Raw genomic sequence first — 13,081 nt, forward strand, 5'->3', positions numbered from 1 at the left:
CTTGTCCTATCCCTTCTGCCTATAAAAGTCTTCCAGTTTGTACAGCTCCTTGGAGCCCCTTTCTGTTTACTGGATGGGATCCTGCGTGACTCATGAATCATTGAATAAAGCCAGTAAGATCTTTAAAACTTACTCAGTTGAATTTTGTTATGTAACAGATCAAAACCTCAAAGCTATACACGAATGAATTTGTCTAACATTTTATAAACCCACTTAAGGTTGAAATGAGACATTGAAGAAATCATGAGTGGAATGAGACATGTAATAGACTAGAAGAGTGAAGCAAAATAAAAGAAGGGGAAAGGGAAATTGGAGGACCAAGTTGGAAATGAAATCATAGAATGAATTGAAATAAAGAGAGAAATCGGCAGATGTGGTATGGAAATTATGGAAGTTCATTTGATTCCGAGAGCACATTATGATGTTGCCAGACTGGGGTCCTTGGACACAGCAATGGCAGAAACAAAGCTGGACCCACAATTAAAAGCACAGAGAGGGTTCCTGGGCAGCTCCGTCGGTTAAGCATTACACCCTTGATTTCAGCTCAGGTCGTGATGTCACGTGTTGCGAGTTCCAGCCCTGGTCAGGCCCTGTGCTGGCGGAGCAGAGCCTGCTCGAGACGCTTTCCACCTGAGGCTTTCCAGGTCATCGGTGTCCCCGCGGGCCATCTTGCCCCCTCACCACCATCAGTAACGATTTCTCCCCTCGGAGGGAGAAAGCCTAAATATGGCTTCTGGGTGACACTTCCACTCTGTGCCCCCATATGAGCTGTCACCCGGTTATCATTGTCAGTATTGTGGAGGTTGTGAGGCCTTGAAGGACTGAGAGCCGCCTTCATACCTCCCTGCCCGTAGCTCTTGCTGGAGACCTTAGCCCTGATAGCTCCTCCTCACCATTGTTAGTAAATTGCAAATAGTCCAAACGATGACTGCTGACCCGCTAGAAAGTTCCCACCCCTCCTGTAAAGCCCGCAACTCTCCCACCTTCCTGTCCCAGCTGGAGTGAGGCTTCTCGGCCCTGGGGGCAAGCATTTCTGTGTAAAGACTTCTAGGCCCCAGCTGGTTTCTCCCTGACCACCTGTGAGTCTTCACGCCTGTGTGGGACTCCGGGCTGTACCAAGGTGTGCACCCAACTTTCTGTTCTTCCACCAGTGCATCGTCACATCCGCAGAGATGGGATGGGTTGTTTTCTCGAAGCCAGACTCTCTTCACACCCATCCCCCTCATCACACTCGGTCCTGGGGGACCGTGCAGTCCTGTATGTTGTTTGGGCGTCCCTAGGACATGCCTGTCTCTTGAGTCTCTGTGAGTACTGGTGCATCTGTAAGCTGCCAGGCTGTGGCGAGATCTAGAAGGGTCCCCAGAACAGGAGGTCCCGTCCCCATGGACTTGGGGGTGCACCAGCTTCCTGGCACGTGGCTGTTCACCAAGTTCCCCAAACTTTGTGTGGCACGATTGATCATTAACTCAATCTCTAGCCCCTCTCCACGTCTGGAGGATGGGGTAGAAAGTTCCAAGCTTCTACACATGGCTTGGTCTTTTTGGTGACCACGCCCCATCCTGAAGCTACTCAGGAGTTGCATCACTGAAATGAAAGACACTCCTATCACCAAGGAAATTCCACAGGATTTAGGGGTTCTGTATCAGGAACCAGGGTCAAAGACCAAATATGAGAACAAAAGGTGCTTCTAGTGCTGTCATCACTTAAGAAATTACAAGGATGGGGCACCTGGGTGACTCGGTCGGTTAAGCATCCAACTTGGGCTCAGGTCACTATCTCATGGTTCATGAGTTCGAACCCCTCATTGGCCTCTCTGCTGTCAGTGTAGACCCTGCTTCAGACCCTCTGCCCCCCTCTCTCTTCCCTTCCCCCCTTCTCATGTGCACGCTCTCTCTCTCAAAAATAAATGGAAACATTTTAAAAATTAAAGACAAAAAATAAATAACAAGGGTTTTAGGAGCTCTGTGCCAGGAACTGGGGGGCAGAGACAAACATATATATTTTCAATATTCTTTTTTTTAAACATAGGTTCTTCTTTTTTTAATGTTTATTTATTTTGAGAGAGAGAGAGAGAACATGTACGCCCGAGTGGGAGAGGGGCAGAGAGGGAAGGGAAAAGAGAGAGAATCCCGAGCAGGCCCCACGCTGTCAGCACAGAACCTGACAGTGGGCTTGATTTTACGAACTGTGAGACCATGAGCTGAAATCAAGAGTTGGCCACGTAACCCAGGCACCCCCCAGCACATACATTTTGTATTATTTCATAACCCGCCTCACAGAGGTCTTCCCGAACAAAAGCTTTCCCTTGCACCAAGAGGTATGTGCAAGAATATTGACAATAGCAAAAAAAAAAAAAAAAAAAAAAAAAAAAAAAAAAAAAAGAATATTGACAATAGCAAACCCATGGAGACAGCCCGGGAAAGAGGATGGGTGAATGGGCTTCCCACACAGCGGACCACTATCTGTGGCCGCGTAGCTTTCTGTGCTATAGATGCACCGAGAGAAATGTCACAGTTTACCCCACAGAGTACCCCCTTCCATGATTCAAGCCCTTTCTACATGTACCTTCTGGTTTCTCAGTGCGATGGAGCCCCAATACCTGGTCGAAACTGGCTCACGAGTGTATTCCAAATAACCAGTAAATGTGCTTTTGCCTCAGCTGTGCCCGGAATCTTTTCTTCTCCCCAAACTGCCCTTTCAAACTAGTTCTGCAAACAGACTCCCCATCCCCCCCATACCTTCCATCTCTGGAAGAAAGGAATGTAAAGTAGTTGACTTTTTTGGTAATGATTTGTCAATAAAAGAGCATTCGGCAACCTTCCATCACCAATCATATCAGGTCAGCTTAGCTGTTAATGTTCCCAGTGAATTAAAGGAATCTATCATTTGAACATAAAGTTTCCCTTTCAAAGCCTCAGTTCGATTTCTGAGTTTCTGCCTCTGCTCTCCACCTTTTTAGGTACGTGCGGCCCACTGAAGGTGAAGGGTGTGGACAGAGGACAGGGGAGCAGAAGGAAAGCCTCACATGACCTCTGGGAACTGCCGTTTGTGTCATAGGGCTGGACGTTCCTGGATTTTAAGGAATAAACACCAACATTACACCTTTATTAATTAATTCAACAGATTACTTATTGGTCATTTGAAATGTGGCAGCCATTTTTCTAGGTACCAGAAATACTTCAGTGAACAAACAAATTCCCCGACCTCCTTAAAGTTATATTTTAATGGAGTAAGACAGGAAATGGAGAATATGATCAGGAAATTAGGAATTATCTTCCAAACAGAGAAGTACGATGGAAATATACATACTTGCATATACATTTGTGTACATTACATTGGGGCTGCAGCTGAGGAAGCTTCTGGTGTGGAAGGAGCACTTTTGAAGGCCATTTTCTGGTGAGTCCTCAGGTGGCGGTGGTAGGTGGATGACTGGCGGTAGCTTCTCCGGCAAAGGGAACACGCGTAGGGCTTCTCTCCCGTGTGGATTCTCTCATGAGCCTGGAGGTTGGTTTTGTGGCTGAAGGACTTTTCACACGTGCTGCACGTGAAAGGCTTCTCTCTTGCGTGAGTCATCTGGTGCACGTGTAGGTCTGATGCTTGGAAGAAGCCTTTGTTACACTCAGCACAAATAAATGTCCTCTCATTATTGTGTCTTCTCTGATGGGCTTTTAGCTGAGAGAAATACCTAAAGATCTTGGGACACTTTTCACATCTATATGGTTTGGGGGCTTCATGGGATCTTTCTTGGAGTCCCTCACATGTGGAGATTCCCTCATTCTGGTGGGTAGGAACAGGCTCAGGGGTGACCTTGACTGGCTGAGAGAGAAACCCTGGTCCCAGTTCCATAAGGATATCTTGATAAGGGGGTCCTTTTGGGCACCCCTCCTGGGACCCGGAGATAGCTAGACCTGTTCTTCCAGAGCTGACTGGATTCTTCAAAGAAACACTGTCGTCTTCAGGCCTAGGATAGCCCTCTTCCTGGATAATGAGCAGGGAAGGGATTTCATTGCCTTGACTAGTAATACCGTCATTTACTTGGTCAATGTTGCCACCATTTTCTTTATTTTCATCTCCTGTGAGGGGAAAAATGTGACTCAGTGAAGTTGTAGCCAGGAGGAAGTCCACATAGAACATTCCTCCGGTACCTTGGCCTGCCCCACTCACCTCGTCCCATTGCCAGAGAAGTATCCTGGGGAGTACAGGACCGTGTCCCCATGTTCTCTCCTGTTGGGGTTCCTGCTGACAACTGTTTGGTGAAATGAACAATGACTTCTCTTAAGGGCATATTCTCAGAAAAGAGGGCTTCCTGTCCCTGCATGTGGACGTGGACCTATAAACAAAGCCTGATTACTGTGGGGAAATAGATCTCATGGAAGACCTGCACTCATCAAGTTTCCCAGGATCCCTCTACTGTGTGCTGCCACACCCACTGCTCTGCTCTTATCTCTGCCGGCCTTAAATTTCATGGTAATTTCTTGCTACTGTGCCTTTCCCAATGAGACAAGCCTAATACTAAGGCTTTCTGAGGGGAGAGCAAGCTTGTGTTAAGGTACTTTTCCCCATTCTTGAGGTTTCTGCTCTATCGTCAACTTCTTAGTGAGCCTTCCTACCATCTCACTGGCTCTAATCAATTTAGATAGTGGCTCTTATATGTCCTCCTGACTAGATGCCTATAAAACATCTGCTTTCACTTTTGCTTTCTTAGCAATGGTAAAGCGTCTCTTTGGTGAGAACTAGTAAGTGGGTCTACAATGACTCTCCTGTCTCTACTTCCAGGCAACTCCAACAGGTGGTACTTAATCCTTACACACCTCTGCCCCTCACCCCAGGAGTCAAAACCCTTTACTCACTAATCCAGGTGGTTTCATGCCATCGTCAGTTAGATTTTCCATGAATTTCTCCATGTTTCTGCCACTTGTATTCCATTTCTCTTTCAACACGGACCTGTCACTGCAGTGGCCATTGATCATAAACTGTTCCAGGACCAAACGAGAAATAATTTCATCCTTGCTGTGTTTTTCTGGCTGCAGCCATGAGTGAAATAAGTTGTAGAGATTTTGCAGCTCCTCCCTTGCGCATGAGTTATTACTGTTTTGAAATAAACTGAGCTGAGCGCTGGGGAACTCATAGATCTCTTCCCCCTGAATGGCTGGTCCTTGGCTGGGCTTATGCTCTAGGTTTTCTGACCCAGGGACATTCCTAGATGGTTCTCCCTGACATGAAATTCTGAGATCTAAAGCCATTCTTAACAAGAATTCTCAGAGAGATTCAACTTTGGATATTCAATTCGTACTGACTTGTTTATCTGAAGATCTGTTTCACCAACTGGTAGATACTCGAAGAGTGCCAGCTAGAAATAGAAGAGGTATATAATTAATTTCAGCACCGCCATAATTAAAAAAAAATTCAGTTTCAGAGGAGTTTATGGATGAATTTTACTAGACATTTAAGAGAGAAAGAAGTCTAATCCTACACAGACTCTCCCAGAGCATAAAAAAGTGAGAACACTCCCCTTTTAGTTAATAAGTTCAGCAGCTCCCTGATAACAAAATTTTACAAGTGCATTAAAGAAAACTACACTACAGATCAGGATATCTCACGGAAAACAAAGTTTGTAAATCAAATTCAGTGACATATAAAGAGAATAATAGATCACAAAACAAGTGGGGTTAACTTTCTAAACGAAAAGTTGGGTTAAACTAAAAAAATATTGATGTAACTTACCACATGAAGAGAATTTAGGAAAATACAATATAATCATCTTCTTGGGTACTTTAAAAGTGCCTCATAAAAGTCAGTGCTCATTACCAAAAAAGACATTTAGTAAGCTAGGAAGGAAGAGAACATCCCTGATATCATAAAGTTCTACAAAACACAGCAAAAATTATCCTTAAAAGTTTTTTCCTTGAAATTGAGAGGTGGAGGGCCACTTTCAACTCTATGCAACATTGGAATACTCTTTTACCGGTAAAAAAGGCAAGAAAATGTATCAAATATCATTATTTATACATTTCCTGATTTTGTTTCCAACAAAGGATCAAATATTCTACAAATCTTAGACAATTTTTGCAAAATGAATTTTTGCAAAATGTCTGATACAAGACCAATTTACCAAAATCGATTGGATTGTATAATAACACAAGCAGCTTAAAACAAAAAAAAAAAAACCTCAATGATATATATTACCATTAAACATGAAATATCTAAGAAAAACTCCAGTGAAAATGTACAAGTCCTCTACAGAAATACACAATATCAATAAATATCATAGGCATAAAGGACAACTATGTTCACGGATGGCAAGACCCAATTCCAGTTGGGAAACATCAATGATCCCCAAGTTTCTCTGTGAACTCAATGCTATACCATTGGAAATCCAGCAAATGGCTTGTGTTTGTGTGTATGTGTGAGAAAATTGACAGCTGATTCTAAAATTAGACATAAACAGGCTAAAAATAGCCCAGACAATTCTGAAGAAGAATAATATTTCAGGATCTACATAACCACAAAACAAAACTGATTATGAGATTATATTCATTAAGACCATGATCATGGCACAAAGATAGATAAGGAAACAGAACAGCATGTTATCCTGATATGATCGACATCTATACTGTCACTTGCTTTCTATACAACACGACACTGAAATGCATGTGCAGAGAGGAAAGCCTTTTTTTTCTTCAATAAACGGTGTTAGGTCAACTGAATATTCAGAAAGGGGAAAATTAATCCTGACCCCCGTCCTACCCCATTTACAAAAATTAGTTCTAGATGAGTTTTTTAAATCTCTGAAATGTAAAATAAAGCTTCTAGAAGACCACCTGGAAGAATATATTTAAGAACCTGTAGTAAAAAAATATTTTTAATACAATACAGTAAGAACTCAGCAGGAAAGCTTGGGATTCTCTCTCTTCCTCTCCCTCTGCCCCTCCCCACCTCACACACATGCTCTCTCTCAAAAACAAATAAACTTAAAAAAAAAAAAAACAACTACAATAACACTCTAAGAAATATCTGCCAGAATGAGAAAAATCATTCTGTCAGCATGGACAGGAATACCTAGAAGTCTCAGTCTCTACTGGTGAGTACTCACTGTGGACATGTTTTGACTGGTATCTACAAAATGTGCATTTATGTATTCTCCATGATATAGCTCACCAGTATTACTCCAGGGCATATATTCAACAGCAAAATCTACTCGTGTGCATCAAAGACATAAATGAGAGTGTTTATGTCATCATAATTCACAATATTCCCATGTTGTAAACAATCTAAATGTCCAACATTAAAGAGGATAGATTATCATTAAATCACAGAGTTATATTTGATAGCGATGTAAATGAATGCAACAGAATAACCACAACCATAATGTTGAATGAAATAATGCAGAAACGAAAAAATTCATTTTGTTTATTCCCATTTATGTTATTTCAAAAGCATACAAGGGGTGCCTAGCTGGCTCAGTCAGTAGAGTATGAAGCCCTTGATCTCAGGGTCATGAGTTCAAGCCCCACATTGAGTGTAGAGTTTACTTTAAAAAACAAAACAAAACAAAACAAAACAATTGGTGCCCTGGGTGGCTCAGTGGGTTAAGCTGCCAATTTCGGCTCAGGTCACGATCTCACAGTTTGTGGGTTCAAGCACCGCATCAGGCTGTGTGCCGACCCCTCAGAGCCTGGAGCCTGCTTTGGATTCTGTGTCTCCCTCTCTCACTGCTCCTCTCCTGGTTGCACTCTGCCTCTCTCTTACTCTCTCAAAAATAAATAAACATTAAAAAAAAAAAAAAACCCACAAAGGGCGCCTGGTTGGCTCAGTCGGTTTAAGCATCCAGCTTGGGCTCAGGTCATGATCTCACGGTTTGTGAGTTCAAACCCGGTGTCTGGCTCTGCACTTGGAGTCCGGACCCTGCTTGGGATTCTTTCTCTTTCTCCTTCTTTGTCTGCATCTTCCCTGCTCACTCACTCTCTCTCTCTCTCTAAAATAAATAAATAAACTAAAAACAACAACAAAAAAAGCATAATACTATCAATATTATTTAAGATGTTGGTTACTTTGGGGAACCACAGTAGATACTGGGATAGGTACACACATGGAGGGCTGCATAGGAGGACCCCACCCCAGAACTAAACAGAATTGTGAGATGTTCTACTCGCAGTTTCCGCTGGCAGTATTCCACCTCTTGGTCTGGTTTTGTTTTGTTTTTTTTTTTTAAGTAGGCTCCAAACCCTACTTGGGGCTTGAACTCATGACCCTGAAATTAGGGTCACACATTCTACCGACTGAACCAGGCAGGCGCCCCTCCACCTCTTGATCTTGGAGGTCGTTTATGCAGGAGAGTTTCTCTGTAAAAATCCCCCAAGCTATCTACTTCCACTTTTTCATTTTTCTGTATGTGCATTACACTTCAATAAAAATGTTCAATTTTAGGGGCACCTGGACGGCTCAGTCAGTTAAGCATCCGACCTGATTTCAGCTCAGGTCATGATCTCACGGTTTGTGGGATCGATCCCTCCTCGGGCTCTACACTGACAGCACAGAGCCTGCTTGGGATTCTCCCTCTCCCTCTCTCTCTGCTCCTCCTCTGCCTGTTCTCTCTCTCTCTCAGAATAAATAACAAAATATTAGAAAAAGTTGAGAATAAAGCGAATGAAATAGAAGAGATAGGAATCCATACAAATGATCTCATCCTGTGTTGGAAACTCCTCTTACATCAGACACAGACATTTGCACAACCCACTCACCCACCCTCTCCACCTCCTTCCCTCCAGGTATCCCCTCTGTGTCAGTCCAAAGATACATTCCTTAGGAAACTTTCTCTTACTGGTTTTTTTCCCTATCAATGATTCCCCTTCCTTATGAAAAACATTCCTTCCTTCGCTGCTTTTCTCAGAGCTACAATTTTATGTTGATCTATTTCTGATTCCTGTTCTCTTCCACCCAAGGGTAGGATCCAGCAGAGATGAAATTGAGTTTGCATTTCTCCATATTGATTTCTGGCTACAAATCACATTATCTGGGTAACTGTAGCCACACCATTGGGATGCTGAATGAATGAAAGATTTAATTCTACGTCCATATTGTTGCTCTATTTTTGTGTCCTCCCATTTTATGGATGGTTAAAATTTCAAAGACTTGTATTTTTATAGTTTTTAAAAAGTTTACTTATTTATTTTGAGAGAGACAGAGACAGTGCAGGTGAAGGAGGGGCAGAGAGAGGGGCAGAGAGAGAAAATCCCAAGCAGGCTCTGTGCTGCCAGCTCAGAACTCAATCTCACAAAACCTTGAGATCATCACCGGAAAGGAAGTCGGACGCTTAACCGACCAGGCAACCAGTCCGACCAGTCGGACGCTTAGCCACCAGGCGACCCCCCCCCCCGCCCAAATTTGTATTTTTTTATTTAAAAAAAATTTTTTTTAATGTTTATTTATTTTTGAGACAGAGAGAGACAGAGCATGAACGGGGGAGGGTCAGACAGAGAGGGAGACACAGAATCTGAAACAGGCTCCAGGCTCTGAGCTGTCAGCACAGAGCCCGACGCGGGGTTCAAACTCACAGACCGTGAGATCATGACCTGAGCGAAGTCGGCCGCTTAACCGACTGAGCCACCCAGGCGCCCCTCCAAATTTGTATTTTTTTAAAACAGCAAATTTCACACCACAAATTCAGAAAATGAGTGGTAGGGTTGGTATGTGGGCACACAAAGACCTGATTAATTTCTGTTCGTTGATGCCATTTTGTGCTTTTGTGTCAAGCTCTAATCAGACTAGCCACCCTGATCCTGTCAGTTAATGAGGCCAGGAGGATTCTGGGGAAAACCCCATAGAACAGTGAATACATTCTTGTCTTTTCTTAATCCGTTTATCACAAAGCTTCTAGTCAACTTTTATTAAATGCCCATATGCTCAGGTCACACTCCACCTGACTCCTTCTATGCCTACCTGTTGCATTCAAGAAAAGTACCAAGTCCTTCCTGGTCTCAGGAGGCCTTGCCTGGGCCATCTCACCCTCCGGCCCCACCTTAGGTGTGGTGGCTGGTTCTCTGTACCCAGGTACACTGGCCTCCCTCCCTCTTTTTTTTCCCTGTAGAATCCATGCCCCCTTCTTCTTCTGGGCCTCCCCACAAGTTTCATTTCCAGATTATCCCAGGCGCACACGGACCACACGCTCACACTTGTAGACATGCACTCAATCCTGCACAGACACAGCTGTGGAACACTACTATGGCTAAGACTTTGGAGTTAAAACCCTGACTGCCATGTTAAAAGTTCTCATCATAAGAGAAAAAAAATGACACTATGGAAGGGGATGGATGTTAACAAGACTTATTGTGGTGATCATTTTGCAGTGTATGCAAATATCGAATCATATGTTGTACACCTGAAACTAACATAATGTTATACATCAATTATATCTCAAAACAAAACAAACTCCAGCCTTCCAGGGGTCTTTTTTTTTTTTTCTTAATGTTTTCTTTGTTTTTGAGAGAGAGAGAGAGAGAGAGAGAGACAGAGCATGAGCGGTGGGGAGGGGCAGACAGAGAGGGAAACACAGAATCCGGAGCGGGCTCCAGGCTCTGAGCTGTCAGCACAGAGGGGCTTCAATTCACAAACCGGGAGATCATGACCTGAGCTGAAGGCAGATGCTTAACTGACTGAGCCACCCAGGTGCTCATCCTGCCAGGGTTCTTAATCTGGAATCGGGCATTTACAAGCTGTGTGACCCCAGACATATTACCCATCAGGTTCTTGTCTGTGTCATGAGGACTCTGATCTCTGATAATACCCAGCACCCTGACTTGCCATGGGAGCTAAAAGAGTTAATACATAATAGAGCATTCGCTGGCATATGATAAGCACTCAGTAAAAGTCTGCTAAATACCTAGTACCCACCCTTTACTTTTTTTTTAAGTAGGTGCCACGCCCAGTGCGGAGCCCAACTCAGGGCTCAGACTCGTGACCCTGAGATCAAGACCTGAGGGGAGATCAAGAGGTGGCCACTTAACTGACTGAGCCACCCAGGCACCCTATGACACCCATCCTTTAAATTTCAGCTCCAACCTATTCATCCCAATCTGCCGTGAGCCAACACGTTCACAAGACGTAATAAAAGTAAATTACCAAGAAACATAAAATTAACAAGATAACAGAGCCACACAAAAAGACTTTCCCACGAGGGGCACCTGGGTGGCTCCCCATCAGTTAAGCATCCAACTCTCGATTTTGGTGCAGGTCATGATCTCAAGATTTGTGGGTTCGAGCCCCTCAGCAGGCTCTGCACTGACAGCATGGAGCCTACTTGGGATTCTCTCTCTCCCAGTCTCTCTCTCTCTCTCTCTCTCTGCCCTTCCCCCCCTCATGCTTGAGCTTTTCCTCTCTCTCTCTCAAAAATAAATAAACTTAAAAAAAAAAAAAAAAGACTTTCCCAGGAGAAGTCTCCTGCAATCCACCCAGGTTTTTTTTTTTTATTGTTTATTTTTGAGAGCGAGAGAGACAGAGCACGAGTGGGGGAGGGGCAGAGAGAGAGATACAGACAGACAGACAGAATCCGAAGCAGCTCCAGACTCTGAGCTGTCAGCACAGAGCCGGACAAGGGGCTCGAACTCAGTCAACCACAAGATCCTGACCTGAGCCGAAGTCGCATGCCCAACCGACTGAGCCACCCAGGTGCCCCAATCCACCCAGGTTTTTACACAGAACTGTTGAAACAATAGACCATCCCTCACACTTGAGGGACCCCCATAACTTTGCACCTAGGAATGTTCCCCCCACGCCCCGAGCTATGCCTACGTACACATACGTGCACACACACACATAAAATCAGAAAATTTCCTTCTGTTCTGAAAACTCACCTCAGGAAGACTGAACTTCAAACCGGGCGAGCCTGGGCTAAACGCCGAGCTGCGGTGTGACTCACACTCTGCACAGGGCTCATCTGACGGGCCTTCCGGAGGCTCCTCCCTCTTATAGGGTCTGGGGTCAGGGATGCATTTACAGATGTGATTGGATACAATCTGCCTGCCGATGGAATCCCGCCCCAGCTCCAGCTCTCTGATACGTTATTAGGTTACGCCCCTGGGGCTGGGACAACCAGCCACAATCAAATCCTAGTATTTCTGCAGTGAAATGTAACAACACACACTGAGTGGGGGATGCAAAGATTAACGTTAGTCTCACATAAATTCCCGCCAAGTTTTGTCTTAAGCGAGTCTCACACAAAGTTGCTGATGCTAATTGTCTAGATTTGTGGATTGCAAGTGTGGCAGAGAACAAGGTTAATGTTCTCTCGTCCTGTGTCAATCCCAGGCAGTGAGTTGGAGGGTGCCCCAGGACCCCAGAGGAGAGGTTCCTAGTTCAGCAAAAAGACCGCAGGGACTGAAACAAACATTATTTTAGCGGGAAGGGAGCTGGGTTCTTATTTTATGTCGAGAAAGCACAGCATGGCTGAGACTCACCGTCAGGGAGGGCGGAGTTAACAATAGTGACAGGCCCCTGGTTTGAAATGTGGCTGGGAAGGCCACCGTGTACCCACTGGGGGGCAGGGGGAGGGGAGAGTGGCAGCAATAGATTTTGGGAAACTGGGCTCTTCTGTGTCCCAACTCTTTGTAGAGGAAGCGACCACCCCGTACAAGATGAGAGAGACTCGGGGAAGCAGATGGAATGGATTTTTGACGGAAGGTACCTGTCAGGCAGTCCAAACATCGTCCGTCTGTCCTCCACTTTCAAGTCATTTCCGGAGTCAAACCACTTCGACTGCTGCACAGCCCCCATCACACCTCACTGGCGGGGATCGGCTCCTGTCTGGCCTCCTCTCCACCTGCCAGTTTTCTCTCCTCAAAGCAGCCGTTCCGGGGACCCTCTATAACCACCTGACCACGTCCCCCCTCTGCTGAAGCTCCCCGATGGCTTCCAGAATCAATCTGCCAGGGTGCAGGCCGCCCTTGGTGAAGGTAAAAGACCTCCCTACGCCCCAACATGTCACAGACCCACCGTTTCACAAAATGCAAGAGAAATGAATTAGCAGAAATGCGAAACCAACACGAAAACAAAGGCACATGAAATACAGGGGCTTTTACGTCATCAG

The 13,081-nt window shown here is 44.7% G+C and overlaps 2 protein-coding genes across 3 annotated transcripts in view; both read right to left on the reverse strand.

Moving 5' to 3' along the window:
• Positions 1–3,241: 3,241 nt before the first annotated feature.
• On the reverse strand, positions 3,242–11,876 carry LOC122208949 (zinc finger and SCAN domain-containing protein 4-like). Of its 2 annotated transcripts, none has more exons than XM_042920414.1 (4): positions 11,850–11,876; positions 4,851–5,350; positions 4,165–4,330; positions 3,242–4,073 (listed from the first exon to the last, which is right to left on the reverse strand). In XM_042920414.1, the coding sequence occupies exons 2-4, from the start codon at positions 5,241–5,243 to the stop codon at positions 3,331–3,333; spliced, it is 1,302 nt and encodes a 433-aa protein (XP_042776348.1). In that variant the 5' UTR covers positions 5,244–5,350; positions 11,850–11,876; the 3' UTR covers positions 3,242–3,330. The 2 variants fall into 2 exon arrangements, with proteins under 2 accessions (XP_042776348.1, XP_042776350.1); XM_042920416.1 differs by lacking the exon at positions 11,850–11,876 and having other exon boundaries at positions 4,851–4,973; positions 5,298–5,350.
• The window catches only part of LOC122208947 (zinc finger and SCAN domain-containing protein 4-like), a 197,679-nt gene continuing 189,895 nt past the window's right edge, over positions 5,298–13,081 (reverse strand). The window contains exon 6 of the mRNA XM_042920413.1: positions 5,298–5,350. The gene's annotated coding sequence lies outside the window, so the exon portion shown is untranslated. The remainder of the gene's footprint in view (positions 5,351–13,081) is intronic.

This window comes from Panthera leo, chromosome E2 (genome assembly GCF_018350215.1).
Source record: "Panthera leo isolate Ple1 chromosome E2, P.leo_Ple1_pat1.1, whole genome shotgun sequence".
In the NCBI taxonomy this organism is placed as follows: Eukaryota; Metazoa; Chordata; class Mammalia; order Carnivora; family Felidae; genus Panthera; species Panthera leo.